The sequence below is a fragment of the Sturnira hondurensis genome, unplaced genomic scaffold, assembly GCF_014824575.4.
Source record: "Sturnira hondurensis isolate 20B ecotype Veracruz unplaced genomic scaffold, ASM1482457v3 Scaffold0004474, whole genome shotgun sequence".
Classification (NCBI taxonomy): domain Eukaryota; kingdom Metazoa; phylum Chordata; class Mammalia; order Chiroptera; family Phyllostomidae; genus Sturnira; species Sturnira hondurensis.
Window position 1 is genome coordinate 3,601,471 of NW_028077105.1, and position 19,751 is coordinate 3,621,221.

Genomic DNA, 19,751 nt, shown 5'->3' on the forward strand with positions numbered 1-19,751 from the left:
TGTCCATGTGTCTTAAGTTCTTTAGCTTCTACATTTCCCACACTACTCTTGCCCTCCCCCTGTCTATTTTCTCCCCACCGTCTATGCTACTTATTCTCTGTACCTTCTCCCCCCTTCTCTTCCTCCCACTCCCCTGTTGCTAACCCTCCATGTGATCCCCATTTCTATGGTTCTGCTCCTGATCTAGTTGTCTGCTTAGTTTGCTTTTGTTTTAGGTGTGGTTGTTAATAACTGTGATTTGGCTATTCTTTCACTGTTTATATTTTTTATCTTCTTTTTCTTAGATAAGTCCCTTTAACATTTCATATAATAAGGGCTTGTTGATGATGAACTCCTTGAACTTGACCTTATCTGAGAAGCACTTTATCTGTCCTTCCATTCTAAATGAAAGTTTTGCTGGATAAAGCAATCTTGGCTGTAGGTCTTTGGATTTCATGACTTGGAATACTTCTTTCCAGCCCCTTCTTGCCTGAAAGGTCTCTTTTGAGAAATCCGCTGACAGTCTGATGGGTACTCCTTTGTAGGTGACTGTCCCCTTATCCCTTGCTGCTTCTAGGATTCTCTCCTTCATTTTAGTCTTGGCTAATGTAATTATGATGTGCCTTGGTGTGTTCCTCCTTGGGTCCATCTTCTTTGGGACTCTCTGAGATTCCTGGACTTCCTGGAAGTCTATTTCCTTTGCCAGACTGGGGAAGTTCTCCTTTATTATTTGTTCAAATAAGTTTTCCACTTGTTGCTCTTCCTCTTCCCCTTCTGATACCCCTATAATCCAGATGTTGGAATGTTTAAAGATGTCCTGGAGGTTCCTAAGCTTCTCCTTATTTTTTGAATTCATGTTTCTTCATTCTTTTCTGTTTGGTCATTTCTTTCTTCCTTCTGGTCCACTCCATTGATTTGAGTTCCAGTTTTCTTCCCATCACCATTGGTTCCCTGTGCAATTTCCTTCACTTCACTTAGCATAGCTTTCATTTTTTAATCTAATTTGAAATCAAAATCAACCAGTTCTGTGAGTATCCTTATCACCAGTACTTTGAACTGTGCATCTGATAGGTTGGCTAACTCTTGGTTACGTAAAATTATTAATCTGGGGCTTGATCTTCTGTTTGAGCCATTTTTTGAGGGGGGGGGTCAGGTGGCACTTGTTACATATGAGGGGCGGAGCCTTAGGTGTTCACCAGGGCGGGGCAACCCAGTCACTGGGTTGTAACGCTATATGTGGGGGTGGGGTCAGCGAGGGAACAATGCTTGCTCTGCTCTCTCTCAAAGTTCAATCCTCTCAGCTGCTTCCCACAAGCAAACTGGGCCCTTCTGGTGCTGGTTCCTGGGTGGGTGGGCTTGTGCACATTCTAGGACCCTGTGGGTCTCTCCAATGAACTTCCTGTGAGGCTGGGAGTCTCTTCTGGCACCTCAACCCCTGTAACTTTTTTCAATCGGTGCTTTTAGTCTTGATTTCCCATCGCTGGGGCCCTGGGTTGCTCCGTCTGTTTCACTGCCCATTTTTGCCTGGTTTACCTGCATGCAAATGTGTGTCCATGGTCAGCCAGCAGCCTTGTGCGCCTCACTCAGTCTGCTCATTTCCTCCTGGAGCCTGGGTCTGCCAACCACCGCCTTTTCCTGCTGCGACCCCTCTCCACCCGCCGCTGACTTCATCCTTCTTACTGGTCTGTATGAATGGTTCATTGTCGGACTTCCATACAGTTCAATTTTCTGTCTGTTCTGGTTGTGTTTTTGTTTCTAAATCTTTGTTGTCCTTAAATTTGGTTGTGTGAAGAGGCACAGTATTTCTACCTATGCCTCCATCTTGGCTGGAAGTTCAGGACAGTATTGTTAATGGGAGAAGGAACTCCAGGCATAGCCTATGGTTGGGCTGGCCTGGCAGAGGGTGGCAGGGTTATTTTTCCCTGGGCGTTTTAGAGGTCCAGACTCTGAGTCAGAAGCCTGTCATTCTTCCAGAATCCGGTAGCTTTTGTATCTCACATTGTTCTAGTTTGTAAACTAATCCTATAGAAATAAGATAATTAAAGACTAATGGGGGTGGGGGAGTGATGGGGGGGTACTCAGGGATTAAAGAGTTTAGCCTTAATTGATAGGCTTAAGTGATTAAAGCTGTAACTACAGAATTAAAGAGTTTAGACTTAATTGGTAAGCTAAGTAACTAGGAATGTGGAAAGCTGTTATCTCAAAATTGTGTAGCTTTCGAGTAAAGACTCCTTTCCTTTATCAACAAACCTTGGCCACCAGAGTTTTGCCTGCAGGGTGGTGATGGACAGCAGGACCATCTCTATACGTTCAGTAACAGTTGCACATGACCAGCGTCTCCCTGGAACTGTCACAGTCAATCCAGACCATAGGTCACATCTTCCAAGAGTTCAGAACTTCCGCCTTTCCCCCTAAGGCTTGGAAATAAATCTAGGAGGATTCTGTAAATTCCTGTCTCCTTCCAGCCACAGAGGGAATGTTGGGACTAGTTCTCTGGGTAACCTAATGGTCAGCTTAATCGCCCTTTCCCCCCTCACCTGATTCAGCACCTAAGACTAATGCTGCCTTCATTTACCTTCTCCCATGTTATTCTGACTCAACCTTCTGTTGCCAGAGGCCTCCTTTCTGACCCTCTGTTACATTCTCTGATGCTCCCGGACCAGGATAAACACACTCTTATGTCTCTTCTTTCTACACCAGACATTCCTTTCTCCTCGATGCTTCAAACACCGTCCTTTAAGGACTCTACGTTCCGGAAGCCTCTCAGCTGGAGCCGCTTGTCACCCACTGTGCTTCACGTCAGGGTTAGGAAATGGGGTCAGTATCACCTGTGGTCTTACTGTCATTCAGCCTTAGTCCTCCACCTCACTGAAGGCTCAGAAATGCTAAAACTCTCCTTCTTGGGGTTCTCGCCTTGAGCACTAGCACCTCCTTGTCCGTGTCATCATTTGACTTCCCATATTTTCTACTCCAGTGACTGGAGGGGCTCCAGGTTTCTCACCCCAAGCTCTGCCACCATCCTGCATGATGTGACTTCAACAAAGAAGTAGATAACTCACCTGCCACCAGGTTCTCTTTTTTCCTTATCTACAATAACTTTGTCCTCCACCCTTCGGAAGCAACCCACTGCCTTGGCCAAGCTTCCTGGACCTGTCCTCATATCAGACTGCTTTGCTTCTGAAAGAATGAATGAATGGGTTGAAATATCTGGAACAATAATGAGGATGAGATAGGGAGGACGCTGAAGTGTGGAAAAAGATTTATGCCATCTCCAGATGGCAGAGGCCAATGGGATTTTTAAGATTCTTTTTCTCTAAGGTGGGTCTGAATTAGTAAGGAAAGAATTTAAAAGAAACAATGAGGTGCTTTTAATCCTCGTTCCTGTGAGACTTCTCCAGGCTTTACCTGAAAATATGCAAAATCAACCATATCTCAAACCTGAATCCATCTGTCCCAATAGCCTCAGTCAGGGAAATCTGCAAGACATGAGGGTGGAGGAAGGGTGTGGCTGTGTGTGGTGGGGAGGATGGGGGTGAAGCATGGGGTGGGTAAATGAGGAGAGTCAAGGGCTGAACAATGGCCCCCTCCCCAACATTCATGTCCATCCAGAACTTGTGCAATTTGTTGAAATGAGATTGAACTGGCTTAGGGTGGACCCTAATCCCATGGCAGGTTTGTTGCTAAAAAGAGAAAACAGAGACACAGATACACAGGGACGAGGCCATGTGAAGACACAGGTAGAGATGGGAGTTATGCTGCCACAACCCAAGGAACCTCAAAGATGACTGGCAACTGCCAGAGGCTAGAAGTGGCAAGAAAGGATTTTTCCCAAGAGCCTTCAGAGGGAGTATGGTCCTGCTGACACATTGGTGTCTGACTTTTGACCTCCAGAACTGTAGGAGAACCAATTTGTGTTGTTTATTTTTATTTATTAAAAATATTTTATTTATCTTTAGAGGGGAAGGGAAGGAGAGAGGGAGAGAAACAACAATGTATGGTTGCCTTTCGTGCGTCCCCTGCTGGGAATTGGCCTGCAACCCAGGCAGGTGCCCTGACTGAGAATCGAACCGCGATCGTATGAGTCACAGGCCTGTGCTCAATCCACTGAGCTACACCAGCCAGGGCTCAATTTGTGTTGTTTAAAGCCACCCAGGTTGTAAGGTGTTACAGCAGCCTTCAGAAACTGGTACACAGGTTGTGGCCATTTGGTTTTATCTTGGTTACTCTCCTTTAAATGTTTATTTCCCCGGCATGTTAGGGAAGATCATTACTCTCCCTGTCATTTCTCTTCCTTGCCTCCTATCTCCATGGACAGTCTCATTGAGTTAGAGGAAGAATTGAATAATGTCTTGCAGCAAATGGAACATAGACAGCAAATCAGTCACTACTGATTTTGGTCAATCAAACCAAAGTGTCAATAATGTGCAAAACACTACAAAGCATTCCGCATGCATTATTAGCTCTAATCCTCACCACAAATTTGCAAAACACGCTGTAGTAATACTGCTTCTGAAATGAAATTCAGCCTGAGAGATCACTCCCTACCGGTGATTTGATTTACATGAACAGTTTAATGACAAGCTTGACATCTGGTCAGAGCCTTTACCAACTGTGCATGAAAGAATTTGAGTCCCTAACACACTTAGCTCTGCACACGACCAAGTAGAAACAATCATGTCCAGTAATTGCTTGCTCCATGGTTTGCTAGCCCCAGTACAACTTTATTAACATGCAGTGGTCATTTTAGCTGTTCAGTGCAGGTTTCCTCCCCTCCCCCACAGTCGCACAGCACTTTCCCGTGGCACTTGTATGTCTCCAGGCTCTCAGAGAATGGGGCCTAGGGATGGGGCCATTGTGTCCACCTGCCCTGCTGAAGGTCCTTCTCACTTCGTCATGCTCAGAGGTTGGCACTGTTGTCCCTAGACCTCACTGTCTGTGCAGTGATCGACTGAACACATCACTCAGGTCAACACTTCAAAATTTGCCTGCAGTTATAGAATATCTTTTCCCTCTGGCCAGTATATGACACTATCAATATTCTGTTTTCATTTATCGGTTATTTTTCTGCAAATGGGGATGAAAGTCCATTGACATATTAAGTCTGACTCCCCTGTGAGAAAGGCCCAGACAAAAACATAACAGTGGGAAGTAGGAAAATATAAATAACCCCCTCCCACCATCAACTGGGCCTGCCTTCTGGTCCTTTGGGCTTACTTTGCAGACAGCTTTAAAAATGCGCACAATTGCTTCCTGGGAAGAGCAGGAGCAGCTCTTGTAAAGGGAATCCCAGGTTCTTGTAAACAGAACAAAATAGGAGGCTTGTCTGCTATGACCATGTTTTTTTTTTAAAGATGAGAATTGGAATTTCTGTCTTTTCTAGGATTGCATATTAAAATGGGACTTTTATTTGCCCTGTAAAAGAAAGCATTTAGTGTCCTTTGTAAGCTTCCTTTCCAGTTGGGTGGAAGAAGCCTAGAGGTCCTTCAGGGAAGTATCTGTGTCCTCGCCACTCAGCAGAATAGGCTAATAAACTGGGAGGAGAACACCTCCTGTCTTCCTGAACCATGCTCCTAGAAACAATAGAAGGCTACCAGAGAGAAATCAGTGAACTTGAAAAAAACATCTGCATTCAAGTTCTTGGGGCTTTTATTGTTACAATGGGAGCTTACTTGTTCGGACTTAAATGCTAACATATTATTCTGATATGATTTTCAATTTATCAATCAAAAATAATTTAATTATAATTAATTAATTAAATTAAATTAAACTAATTATTTATTAAATTCATTTTAGTTAATTAATAATTTACTTATTTATTCAGCACCTTTTGTGTTACACGATGGAGACTATAGCTAAAACGGTGGTTGTTTTTGTTATCAGGGAGCTTACACATCAGGCTGGGATGGCTACGCACGGACAGGCGAGGGAGAAGATGGCTTTTGCCAACATTTACTGAATGGCTTCTTAGTGTCAGGCACCAAAGTTCTTTACACGCACAAACTCTCTTCCTCTTCAGCAACTCTATGAAATAGGTGACACTTTTATCATCATTTACCAATAAAGAAACTGAGGCACAAAATGTTTGGAAACTTGTCCAAGGTCAGATACCTAGGAAGTGGTAAAATCAAGCCACAAACTCAGGCAAATTAACCACAATTGTTCCATACATCTCACACTGGGTAGAACATAGTAATAATCCCTAACAACACTAATAATAACTAATGCAAATGATAAATAGGGAGATAATACGATAATTATCTCTGGGTTGGAGTGGCCGAGGAAGCCTTTGTGACCTAAAACCATAATTAGATCCAAGCAAACTTCCACCCAACTGCATCATCTTGTTGGTGCTGTCCCTGAGCACATCCAGGCTCTGAGAAGCGTGCAGGAGAAACTGTGGCTCAATCCGTAGTTTCTCAGGCTCTTTGGGTATGAAGCCATTTTTTTTTTCAGGGAATACTTAAATATCTTTTGGCACACACATTTTTAAGCACTTCTGAAAATGTTAGTTTAGAAGACTGAAATAGATTTTAAGGTCGTCTGTTTACAGAGACTACCCTGCCTTTCTCTGCCTCTGCTGCCAGCAGACTGAAGGGCTCTCAAGTACCGAGAGGAAGGGCGACCGGGAACTTCTGTGGATAGGGTTTGTAGGAGATGAGTGGAAGTCCTGATCATCAAGTTCTATTTGTTAAGTAAACCTCTCTGTACCCAGGCATGTCTTATCCTGGACTCCAGGAAAGGCTTGGATTAAACAAGTTGTTTCCCTCTGGCTGACGGAGGAGTATTTACTTAAAAAAAAAAGAGAGAGACAGTTCTTTATTTTTTCTGGTTTTACCCATGTATCTTTAGTTCCACAGGAACACTGTCTTCTTCTATAATAATTTTTTATAATATTTTGTTCATATAATAAGGGTTATTTTATGGTCTTCTAGCTGGTAGCCTGTAGGTATAACCTTAATGTCTAATTAATGGCTCGTGTCTCCTTTTGCACAGAAATTATACAACTTAGAGACAGCAAAAGACATACCTTAACTCCCAGTTTGTAGTTTTTTCCTTTAAAATGTATAGGCATTTACATTTGTTGAGTACCCCCTTTCTGCTAGAAACCTATATGTTTTATGCATGTGCTCTATGTTTTATGTATGTGCTTGAATGTTGACCTCGTAACCACTCTGAGTAGGTGTCATTCTCATTTTATACATGAGGCAATGGAGGCTCAGAAAGATTAAATTAACTGCCTAGGGTTTAAGCAGCAAGTGATAACAGTGCTTTGAATTCTGCTCAATCTAACTCCAAAGCCCACACTTTTAAAATTCTACCACATTGCTCCCTTAAAAGGGAAAGAATTACTGAAGAATAAATCAAGCCCTTGAAATACTAGAATTTAAGCATTTCAGGCAGGTGTGTCAAAGACACATTGTTGTTTAGATGATTAAGAAAAGGCAATCATCTATCTTCAAACTATATCAGCTAAAACAAAGTTTTCCCAGTAATCTCTCTGGCTTAACTGAACATAAAAAAAAGAAGGAAAGAAAGCCCATCACGGACCGTTTCATAGCTCCTTGTTCAGTCATTACTCAAATGTTTGCCCATTGCATGCCCATGGAGGTGGGACTGCGTCTTCCAGCTTCTCCAACAGGATGTTGAGAAGTGCCTCCGTTTTCAGTCCTGGCCTAGGACAGACAGGAAGCAGTAGCCAAGAACATGTTTGAAAACTGTGGCGCGAGCCACGTGCACCCTGGAGGCACCAGTCCAGCCTGCTCGCGCCGAGCCTGTGGAAGCCCAGACAAGTTGCCAGGCCTGACACAGAGGACCAGAGTCATCGTCCAGAGTCAGAACTAGAGCCAGAACTAGGGCTTTGGTGGCACAGATGCAAAGGGAAGAAATGATTCTCATTTTTTAAGGCACTGTTTCCTTCCCAGAAATTTCTAACAAAATTGCAAGCAATTTAGTGCAAACAAATAGAAGAGACACACTATCTTCTATTAGAATATAGAGGACTAAACAGAAAAGCAGGCTGTAGCTGAGGGAGAGCTTTCATTTGAGTGACAATATGAAGGGCTAATTATTTTACCTGACTTTGGAAAGAAATAAGTATGTAATAATAACCAATCTGTTGAAAAAAATGTAAAAATGAGTTTGCTGTCCTAATGTAAAATTGCCAGTATTTCTTTACTACACTTCCCCCCATATATTCTCCACATTCCTACCCACAGCTATTTGCTAAGCTTCTCGTAACTTAAAAGGATAGAACTTGCATCTCTTGAAAGCCTACCATGGACCAAAGAGCCTGGTGCTTTTTGTACACAATCTCTTTTGTTTGTCATAACAATACAATAAAGATATTGTTGTCTGGAAATAATTTTATAGAGGGTGAGTAACTTGCCTGAAATCACAGAATAAGTCAGTGATGGAATCAAGATGGAGACCCACTCCAGTCTCCAAAGCTTGCCCGTGTCCTGTTAGGTGGTACTCCGGGGAAGCTTTTGAGTGGCCCTCGGAGGTGTTCTGTGAATCCCGTAGGAAGCAGTGACTGGTCACGCCGGTCTCTGAATAAGTCTGAATGCTGCCGGAGGGGCCAGGTCTTTTAATTTTTATCTTTTCTTATTTTTATTTTTTTAAAAGATTTTATTTACTTATTTTTAGGGATGGGAAGGGAGAGGAAGAGACGGAGAGAAACATCAGTATGTGGTTGCCTCTCCCATGCCCCTCCACTGGGGGCACAGGGCCAGGTCTTTTTATAATCCAAGGATCTAGCACAATCCCTGGCACATAGTGGGTCCTCGACCACTATTTACTGCACATTCTTACTGCTCATATAGATATGGCCTGATTGACAATGTTTTGGCTAAGTTCCCGGGTACCTTTGAAAGTCACGTTTGACCTTTACTTGGATAGCACTGGGATCTTACTTTTGATTTTGACTTTGTGATACAGAATGTGCATAAAGGAATAGGGGTGTTGCCTTCAGACACGGCAGGCATCAAGAAATTGGCGAAATTCTGAATACCAGTCATAATACAATGGATATGGGGTTATAGACAAGGGTGTTTCTGGGAAACAAGGGTGGTCTTTTGTTTTTCTCCTCTATTTCTAGATACATTTAGGCCACTCAGTTGTCTTGCCTGAACTGTTCTATTATTCTTGGTGGCTTCCCACACTGATATGCAAGACCATATTTTGAACATGTAATTCTTGAATTGAGTCTGTTCTCACAACCTAAATCGTTGTACCTCATTCTCTTTCATACATGAGCTTTACAAACGTGAGTTAGAAAAGTCTCAGGGGAAAGGCAGAACCGAACGGTGGCCCCCTTTCCCGAACTTGGGACAAAATGGCAAGTGGTGCCCTTATGGACATGGGCCATTCCTGCAGCCCCTGGTGGGAGGAGTCACATGGCTCCTGCCTGGATCTTTTTCTGGAAAGTGTCGTCTCCTTCTTGTTGAATCCAACTGGATAGCTGATAACATGCTATGTGGTGAGAATCAGGACATTTTCACAATGTTATATTTTAAAGAAATTGCCTTTATTTTAATTGTTTATTTAGACATGCCAATGGATATTTAGGCCACATTTTGAGCAGAAACTCACAAGGTGTTTTTTTTTTTTTTTCCAAACCTCACATGTGTACACAGAACAACACAATTTTAAGGGTTTTCTTAAAAGAACAAAGCATAGGAAACACAGTGAGATACAAGCTCATAACCAATTTTTTAATCAATGAGCAGATCTGGTTCTACATGAAAAAGGTGACAAAACAAGCCTGTCTTGTTGGAAGCGCTACGTGGAGACAGTGTTGCAGGACGCACTCCAGGAGCTTTTGCAGGGAGTCTGAAGCAGGTAGAAACAGAGTGGGCTTTCACCCTGCCTCGCAGGGAGTTATGGGTAAGTCCTGACTACTCACGGATGCTGTTAAAAGGAAAAGCGGGCTTTGCCTATCAGGTCTGGCAGTGTTATATATTCTCTGTCTCTCAATTTGATTTTAACTTTACCTTGCTTACTAAAAATAGCCCTTGGATTCCTTTCTTTCTTTTTTTTTTAAGATTTTATTTATTTATCTTTAGAGGGGATGGGGAGGAGAGAAGGAGAGAAACATCAATGTATGGTTGCTCCTCATGTGTCCCCTGCTGGGAACTGGCCTGCAACCCAGGCATGTGCCCTCACTGGGAATCAAACTGCAATCTTCGGGTTTGTAGGCCTGCGCTCAATCCACGGAGCTACACCAGCCAGGGCAGGATTCCTTTCTTCTCAAGCTATGAAAGAATTACACTCATTAAGTCAGCTATTAATGATCCATGGACTGGGAGAAAAATGCGGAGACAAAGTCCATGGATGATCCACCAGCTGGTTTCAACTAGTAACTGGTCTCCCTCTATTAAAATATTGCAAGAGAGCCACTAGTAGGCAAGAAAAAACATTTTCACATTCTTTCTCTCTCTTCCCCTCCTTCCTCTTGCCCTCTTTTTTTATTTTTTATTTTTACCTAGAAATAGGGAACTCAAGAAGTCTCCAGATGGCTGAACAGAGGCCACAAATACATCTAGTGTATGCATCATGTCTCCTTTGCTTCATATTTTCATTGTACTAGTAGCTGCTTCATAGGCTTAACCCTTGGATAAAATATTTGGTAGTTTTCTCTGTGAGTTCTTCTTTAAGGCCTAACTGTAACTTAAACACTTTTGCCCTATAAACTTGGAACTACTAAAAACACCCCCAATATTATTTATTTAAGTTATAATATAAATATAATTTAAACAAAGTCTATTTCCTAAAGTCAAGGTAGAGCTAAAATAGCATTTTCTTTCTTATCTCTACTATATCGCCCCAGTATTTGTTTTCCTTGATTTGATCTCATGTACATTAAAAACAGACTACTCAAAAGCCCTTTCTGCATCTCCAAACCAAGATGAGTGAGGTTTGGAAGCAGGAATACATTCAACATATTCTCTTTTGGGGCCCTACCAAGCTGAGAGCTTCAGAGTATTAAAGCAATAAAAGGTGATCTGACAGTTCATGGTTATTATGGAAAAAAAAGTTAGTGTTAAGTTTTCACAACTTCCCTTCTTACCCCTACCAACAATGTCAACTTATCCATCCATTTCACAAAGTTTTCACACTTTCTTTAGTACCATCTGACTATCTCTCCATATTCAATGAGCCTATAACCAATGTTCCAAAATGTCCCCTAATCCTTAGCTCTGCAAGCCTCAGTCTCTCTGCAGGAACCTATTACAATCCAGTCAAAGTCTCTAACATCTCATTTCTATGTTAGGAGGAAAAAAAAGGTTGCACGTAGGAAGCGAGGCAGCTGTCATTCCATCAGCCTGCGAAACAGCTGGGCAGTGGCAGAAACGAGCACACCATCACCTTCCACTACCGTTTTGTTTAAGGTTAAAAGGAAGGGGCATTGCCAATTTTCATCTAACGTTAGCTATGCTAGAATTGCTAAAGGAAAGGTTCAATGCACAAAGGTAAGCTGGCTGGAGAAGAATGCTCTGGCAAACTGATTTTATGGCGGTGTCTGCAGAAAAAATGGCAACAAAATTCCCAGGCAATTCTGCTAGCTATAGTCATGAGTAAGCATAATGACCTGCCAGGAAGGTAAATTCCGTCAGAAAACTAAAATATTTTCTTTACTTAAATAACGTTACATTTAGCTAAACAAGTGGGTAGTTGTTCACATGAAATTAAAGACAAAGAAAAATCCAGTTACTATTAACACCCAAGAAGTGCACGCCAACCATAAAACCAAGGTGCTTTGGTACTGTAGTCGTAACAGACAGAAGTGTGGATGGGGAGCAGGGAATTCCCTGATGGTTAGATGACAGGGTCATAGAAGGTTTGTGAGACCTTCTATGGTTGACACACTGCCATGGTCCATGACAAGAGTCACATACACACAAGCTTATCAGCTGGCTTGTTGAAACCGAATGTGCAACATCGCTGCGTTGAGAAGTGACTTCAGGCTTGTAGAAGGGTCTCGTTACTCTGAGGAAATGACGCTCAGTGCCATAGATGAAACACTGTGGTCTCAAGTGGAATGCACGTGAAGTTTCCAAGGTATTCCCTCAAAGACTTGATTCAGTTTTGGTTGGTGACCTTAGCTGGGAAGCATAGAGATGGAGGTGAAAAAGCAGTTCAGAAGGACAGCTCTGAGGATTTATGTTGGGCAGCTTTCAGAAGATGAAAGATGTTTAAAGTTAAGGCCTTTATCTGCAAACAATAGTATATTAATAAACTCTATACCATATTTACAAATGCATTCTCTTGTATTAAAACTAACAGGATTCTGTTCACAGTGCCATTGTTTATACAGGTAGCAATCCCATAATACTCATGTATTTTGGCATGGGAATCAGTAGCGCTTGGTATTTACAGAAAGTGTATATGTGTGAATACAAAGGTCATTGAAACTGAGTTATTGATAAAAGACAGATAGATTGGTTAATGGTGCAAAGGAATGAACTGTACAGCACCTTCCCCTCAGATGGGATGGGAAATGTGATTTCTTAAATTGAGAAGATGCCAAATCTTTGACCCAAAGTGGTGTAAAGTCAGTAACAAAACAATGAACCCCCGTTCAAGTTTGGGTACACCGAGTAATCACAGTCCCAAGTTTGAGATCCCTTGGCTAGTGCATAATATATAAAAGTTAAAAAGATTTATTATTATTTTATAATAATAATTATTATTAAAATAGAAGGTCCTTTCTCTCACGTTCTCTTTTGTGCTCTCACTTAAGACCAGTATCCTTGGAGTTCCAAATATGCTGGTGTTTTTGTCCTGCAGATCAGCAGTCAGATGGCAAATGCTAAAATGCTCTGGACTCAGGAACTGCTGCCTGTCACAGTGTGACCCAGGGCCCATGGGAGACAGGGCAGAAGCACCTCTTCCTTTCTCTTCAGTCTTTTCCTTGAGGGGTAGGCCTGTCCTTGGATTTAGCTTCCGTATTACTTGCATGGAGTCCTTCATTTCGGCAGCTAATGTTGAGGTGAAGAATGGCTTCTGTACACTTGGAAAAAGGAGAAGGGGCTGGTAAATGGGAGGAAGGTGGCATTCTGAAGTGCCCCAGGATGAAACCAAGAGAGTGGCTGGGTTTATTTGCAAGAACCACTCAGAGCTTCTGCCCTCTCAGGAGGCCTCTGCTCAAGGCGGTTCTCACTCTCTCAGTGTACAGAGCTGGGGACAGGCCTGGTGGGCACTACGGGGCGACGCTTTCGGTCACCGTCTGCTCCTCGTTCTCAGCTCCGTGGTCTGTGCGGTCCGGGCCAGCACTGCTTCTACCACTGCCACCACTGCTGCTTCTGGTTTGCTTGAGCAGCAGCATTTTCCAGTGGGCTTTGTTGTACGCAAGATGGCTTAGCATGTTCTCAGACAGGGTGCTGTTTCCGGTGAAACGGGCCCATTCCTGGAAGAGCGGCTCCACGATGTAGGTCATGAAACCTAGAACAGGCAAGACCAAACTCATCACCAGGAGGGCAGTGAAACCTACCTCTTCCTTTCTCACAAACATGACGGGGGCCTACTATGTCCTTGGCCCAGGCATGTAAAGGTGAACAAGATGTGGTCCTTACCCTCAACTGAGGAGCATAAAATGTGTCACGTTGGGCTCGACACTTGACTTCTCTGTGCCTTAGTTTTCTCATTTGTAGAAAGGAAGTAAGAAGGGTACTAAACCTGTCGGGTTGCTATGACAATGGAATGACTTAACACATGTGAAATGCTTAGAAAGCTCCTGGCATTTGGTAAACACTCAATGAATGCTGGCTATTATTATTCCTTGCAGAGGGAGAAAGAGATATAAACAAACATGTAGAAGAACGTCTGTGCTAGAACTAAGGAGGATGGGTGGGGAAGGGCAGGGAAGGGAGAATCGTATCCGGAAGGGGCACATCATTGCTTTAGACCTAGAATATTCACACATTTAGCCTACGGAATATTTTTCAGGATTATCATTTCATAGTTTTGTCTCAATTTCAGATATGTGTAGGCAAATGAAAGTTCATTCATCTTCAAAGTAGATTTTTACCTGCATAAAAGTCTTGCTTTAACAGTGAGGTAAGATGATTTGATATTAGACTTCTACGTTTGCATGTCTGTTCCCTTAATTTATTTTAGATTTTTTGCTTTCAAATCATATTTCACCCTTAATGTATATTTCATATTAAACATGATTTATTAAAGCAAAGATAACTTGCAGTCTAGGCCAAATTGTTAGGATCATCGCAGACTTAGACATATTTAGGTTTCATTGCGTTTTCTTGAAATGCAGTGGTGGAGAGAAGAGGCAAGTGTTTTCAGCATTCCGATCTTCTACCGCTCGCCCTGTGTGTGTGTGCAGGCATGTGAATGATAAAGCTTGACTTCATTATCTTTTCTTTGGACAAACAGTAGATCCTTGGCCCTCGAGGATGCTATAGCTATGGGAAGAGAATGCCGCAATGCAGAATGTTACCGTTCTTTTCTGCATTATCTCATCTTGTGTGAAATATAATTTAAAGCTTATGAGATCATATTTGATAACCCTAACCTGAGGAGGAAAGTTGAGCCAGCAACTTTATGTCTGTAATTTGATAAGGTTATATAGGGAGTCAGCAAGTAAGAATTTCATTTTTGAATTTTCTTGCTTCCTATTCTTAAATTATCTTTACCTCCTTCATAATCTCCATATCTAATTTCTAATATCTCTCATCTTAAGAGAGATTAGATATTAGATGTCTAAAAGGAGAGTTTGCAAAACTACAAAGTTTAAGTTGTAAATATCAAGTTTACCTTAAATATAAAAAAGTTATAAATCCAACATTTTAAAATCCAACATTTAAAAATCCAACTCATTTTCTTTTTGAAGTTACTCTGGAATTGTACCTCTGCATGTCTCCTTGTCATAAATAAGGACCTCTTATTTATGGAAAAAACCATTTTGAAGTCTGAACAGACGCTAGGAGGCAGGTTTTCAAATGAAGGAAGGCTTTTGTTCCAAATCTTCATGATCAGGTTTGGGAACCTCCCTCTGCTACTCAAAGGCTGTAGTGACTTTGCCCAGGCACCGCCCTCCTGAAGGGTGGGAATGGGGGAAGGGAGAGCCTCTTTCTCCTCATCTTCCTGTAGACTTCACCAATTAGAGATTCATTTCTTTTACATCTTTTTTAAATATAGAGTTTGAGGGAAAGAGAGGAACAATGGCTTGGGGTGGGGTGGGGAGATATGAAGTCCCAGATCCACTGGGGGAATATGAATTACTTAATGAGAAAATCTGGTCTAAACCTGAGATGGCACTCAGGAAATTCCCACTGTGGATTGGGACAAGGAAAAGAGAGGGGACATTGTCAGTCCCAGGGGAATCAAGGCAGAGGAAATTGCTGTATTACTTAGGATCCACTGGAAAAATCTTTGTCTGGGAGGTGAACCCTGCAGCCCCCATCACACTGTTTATCTGTTTGGATTTCTCCGGTTTGGCCTGATGGAGCCCTGCGCACCACACCCCCCAACCCTGCCCCCACACAGCTGGGAGACGTGGGGCAGAGACAAAGATTTATGTGCTAAGGGTTGTTTTCTAATCACCTTTTTCCCCCTCTTTGTTATTAGTGTGCTGGTGTGGCATCCATGATATTTTCCTAGTCAGTCCCTATCCCATTTTAAAAAACAGGTATCTATGGTAACCACATTTCCTGAGCTGAAAATCAGGACATATGATCTGACAAAATAAGTGTGTTCTCATGACAACAGGATAGAATCTCTGAAATCAGGTTCATCGTGAAAATTCAGGTCGTGTGCTTAACAATGTGAATGTTTTTCTTTGGTGGTTCAGGATATCTTTAACAGGTGCCTGGCTAATTTCTTTCTAGCCAGAGCTTAATCAAGTGCACCCTGGAATTAGGCTTTTGGTCAGGGTCTATTCCTTTTATATCTATCACATTTGCAGACCCTCCACAACTAAAGCTCCTGGCAGAAGGGGCTGGACCCAGGGAGGCCAAGGCTGCGTTTTAGTTAATGTTGCCCTTCTCCCAGCTGGTCCATAGCGTCATTTGTCCTGGACTCTTTCTGGGTTCAATTTATTAAAAAATAAATCCACTTTCTCTTTTTCAGGTAGAGGAATCACTTTAAGTGTAAAAACAACAGAACAATATTAAGGGCAATTTGGAAAAGTAAAAAGACAACCAATAATCTCCTAATTCCAACATACCCATTTTAAAGTTTGTGGATTCCATTTGAATTTTTGTAACTAGATGAATTTGGCCCCCTACTTCTTAGGATGATTTCATCATACTTTGTGGGACTGGGGATTAGATTTGACCCTCAGTGGCACCCTCAGTGGCAGTAAGCATATTATTTTAACTTGCTCTGGTTTTCTTAATTTTAAGCTTATCTTCTCGGGTGCACCCTTCCCTGTCAATGCCAAGACATTAAACGTTGAACCCTGTAGAAGTCTGCAACACCACGAATGCATTAAGCTGTTTGAGGTCTGTGGAAACTGGTGAAAAACATAAACTGGTACATGTCAGAGCCATAGCTTATAAGTAAAAGAGTAAAGTTCGGAGTGGTTTTAACTGGAGGGAACTACAAGGAGAAGAAAGATTTGCTTTATATGTAGATGGAATTGATAGAATGTTTGAGGAGTGATAGACATTCTTACTGGGTCAAAAATATTTCCCCACTAAAATGCCTAAAATTTCTAGTTTGATTTGCTTAATGGTCTTCTATATGACTTATTAAAGTAAAAATTACTTTAGATTCATTGACATCATAGTTTAACAGTTTAGTGCACTTGACATTTTAGTGTGTGATCCTAGGAGATGAAACTGAAGACAAGTTTTGAAGGACAGCAGAGAAGCATGGACCCCAGGCCGCAAGGCATAGTATGGCTGGCAGGGCATGGGTCTGGCCTGGGCTCTTGAGATTGACTATGGGGGAGGAAGCGTAGTCATCCAAATTGGAAGGCTCCTAAAGGCCGATTCTCTGCTGACTTCCTACCCCTTAAGTCCTAAAGAGAATGGGAGCTAATCTGTTCTTCAGAAGAATAGTCAATTCTTATTATTTTCCTTCTACTCTATTTGATTTTGATTTAATTCTGAAAGACAGTGTTATTAACAAAGGTTAGTTAAGAGTCTATAACCAAACCTTCACCCTATTTTTCATAGCTCCTCTATTGGTAGTTACCTAGTAGATTAGTCATGATTAGGGTGCTCATTTGGACTCAGCCATTCAGAGGGGCATTGAGTAAATCTCCAGCTTGGTCTTTCGGAAGCTGAGTGTAGATCTCCTTTTCTTTCTGACTCTTGGCAGAGGTGCCAAAATATTCCTTTAAAATTAAAATAGAATTCAACTCACCAATTTGTATACTAGCGATTGAATCTTTCTGTTGATTACAAAGAGGACTGATTTCCAGTTGAAATTTCTTCTCAAGGTCACCTAAGAAGAAAGAAGAAGAAACACACTGATAATCTAGAACTTATGAAAATGAGTGTTGGTAGTTTTAACCACCTAGTTGGAAGAAGTTATTCTGGGAATTACTGTTGTCTTCCTATCCTTCGGAAACCTTTAGGTTTGACTTGCTCTGCCTTGATCTGGTAGCTTGTGTGAAAGTTAAAAATATCAGAGCATCAATGGCCATTTATAATAGGCTCATTGTAAATAGCTGTGCTCTGGGCTAAAATAAACTTTTGAACAAGCTCTATAAAAACAAGGGTACAACTAAGGGGCAATTTCCTAACATGAAATGCAAGTGTTGGCTTTAAGTTACAGGTTAAAAACACAGATTTTATGCTTCTTCCCCTCCTTTCACTCTTCCTGACCCTTGTCTGGTTTCGCCTGAACAACCAGAAATAATAAGCAGGTAGGAAATGAAGGGGGGGACCAGGAGCTCTCATCCAAAGAGCATCCCAGCCGGCAGCTACAGAACTGATCAGAAATAAGGGTCTGATAGCTTTCATTCTGTCTCCTTAGAATTTTATCTGATGTAACTGAAGGTTTAAAAAAGTATAAAGGTCAGAATGGTACATTTTTTAATACCCATGTCAGGTAGAAAACCAAAGGAGAAATGTACCACACAAAGCTTTATCAAAATACTTTGATTGATTCTTACTGAGGGTGAAAAATTACATGGGGAAAAACAGTCTGGTTAATTAGTAGATAAGCTGGTCCTTAGTAGGACATTAGTAGGGTTTACAGTTGTGAATGGATTTCTCTAAACTAGGGGAGATAAAAATATAACATTTATATCATGCTCACTGTGTGCCAGGCACTGTTCTAAACATTTTACCTATGTAATTAATTTAATTATTTTTACCTATGTAATTTATTAGTTATTTAAATCCTCCTAACAGCCACATCATAACCCCCATTTTACAGATAAGGAAATTGAGATGAACAGAAAGGAAGTACGTCGACTCGGCGAAACACTGTTAGTAAAAATGGCGCCTGGATCCCAACCTAGGAAGTCAGGCCCCCTCGTGTCCGCATTCTGCTCCTGATGCAGAACCTTAGAGATGCAGCATTTTCACCATTTTCTCTAAGACGCCCACCATGCCTCCCATGGCATCTTGTGCTCTGGAGATTCTCAAGAATGACGTGAGGAAACCCCCCTGGCTTAACCTGAGGACGTCAGGAAAGCCAGATGACAATAGCCTTCTGAGGGCAGGGCATGACACTGTTTAACACTGAAATGAATCCCCCTAAAGCCATTTCTACTACTCACCTTCCTGGTTTTATTAATTGTGCTTTTTCCATCAATCTGGACACTTCAGAGGAATTGTCTTTGATTTTTCCCTTTCCTTCCCCTTCATACTGAGGCATCAAATCCTGTTTATTCCTCTTTTGGAATATCTTTTCTTCCTTACTTTCACTCTGCCTAATTCTGATTTGGTTTTTTTTTTTGATAATTCATTCTTTGTTTTTGCTCCTTAGCTAGTTTTCTTCCACCTTAATTACGTATGTTGCCCTAAATGCACTTTCTGTGAGAAAGTGCCAGACTCTATTGCCTGGTATGTATCCACACAACCTCTCACCCTCTTGGGGACAAGCTGGTCTGTGAGGCAGGGACACGATCCCACCCCAGTGCCATTGTCCGTTTCCTCTCCTCTCTGTGTGACCAGCACTGTCGAGTTGGGTTTTCTGCAGTGATGGAAATATTCTCTGTGCTGGCCACTACAGTAGCCTCTTGAAATATCATTAAAAATACTGAGGAACCAAATTTTTAAATTTATGTAATTTTAATTAGTTTAAATTTAACCAGCATGCCTTGTGACCATCCCATTGGAAAGTAGAGTGTAGTACTCACCCTTCAATACCCAGCTCAGGTTCTAGCTTCCTCAGCACTAAATCTCCTGACCTCAACCCTCAGGGGTCTTCCAATCAGATCATTTATTCACTTACTTATTGAACACATATTTATAAAGCACTATATATTTTAGAAACCTTGTTAATCAATGTAGAGAATCAAAAGAAGAAAATTACATAATTTCTTTCCTCTAGGAACTTTACTGCTTGCTATTTTGAGGTTATGAAAGATTTACTATACTTCTTTGTATCATTCGTGACATCCCCAGTGGGGCTTGGTGTATAGGGAAAATCAGTTTTACTGAGGATTAGACAAGGCTGGAAGCAGATGTTCAATAAAAACTTCTGGGATCTTGGCTGATTGAGAAGATACCAATCTGTAATTACAACAGGACGGAGATTCCACTTCTTTAAGTCATCGAGAGGAGAGGTAGAATCCTAACCCCCATTTAATCCTCAAAATTTAACACTGTTTCCCTAATTTCTCATTTTCTTTC

At 41.7% G+C, this 19,751-nt stretch overlaps 1 protein-coding gene across 3 annotated transcripts in view; it reads right to left on the bottom strand.

The window, feature by feature from the left end:
• Nucleotides 1-10,448: 10,448 nt before the first annotated feature.
• PDE7B (phosphodiesterase 7B) overlaps nt 10,449-19,751 on the bottom strand; it is a 296,607-nt gene continuing 287,304 nt past the window's right edge. For all 3 annotated transcript variants that reach the window (XM_037045696.1, XM_037045698.1, XM_037045697.1), the window contains 2 exons: nt 17,308-17,388; nt 10,449-13,422 (listed from right to left, as the gene is read on the bottom strand). In XM_037045696.1, the coding sequence (XP_036901591.1) occupies nt 13,181-13,422; nt 17,308-17,388 (323 nt within the window). In that variant the 3' untranslated portion in view covers nt 10,449-13,180. The remainder of the gene's footprint in view (nt 13,423-17,307; nt 17,389-19,751) is intronic.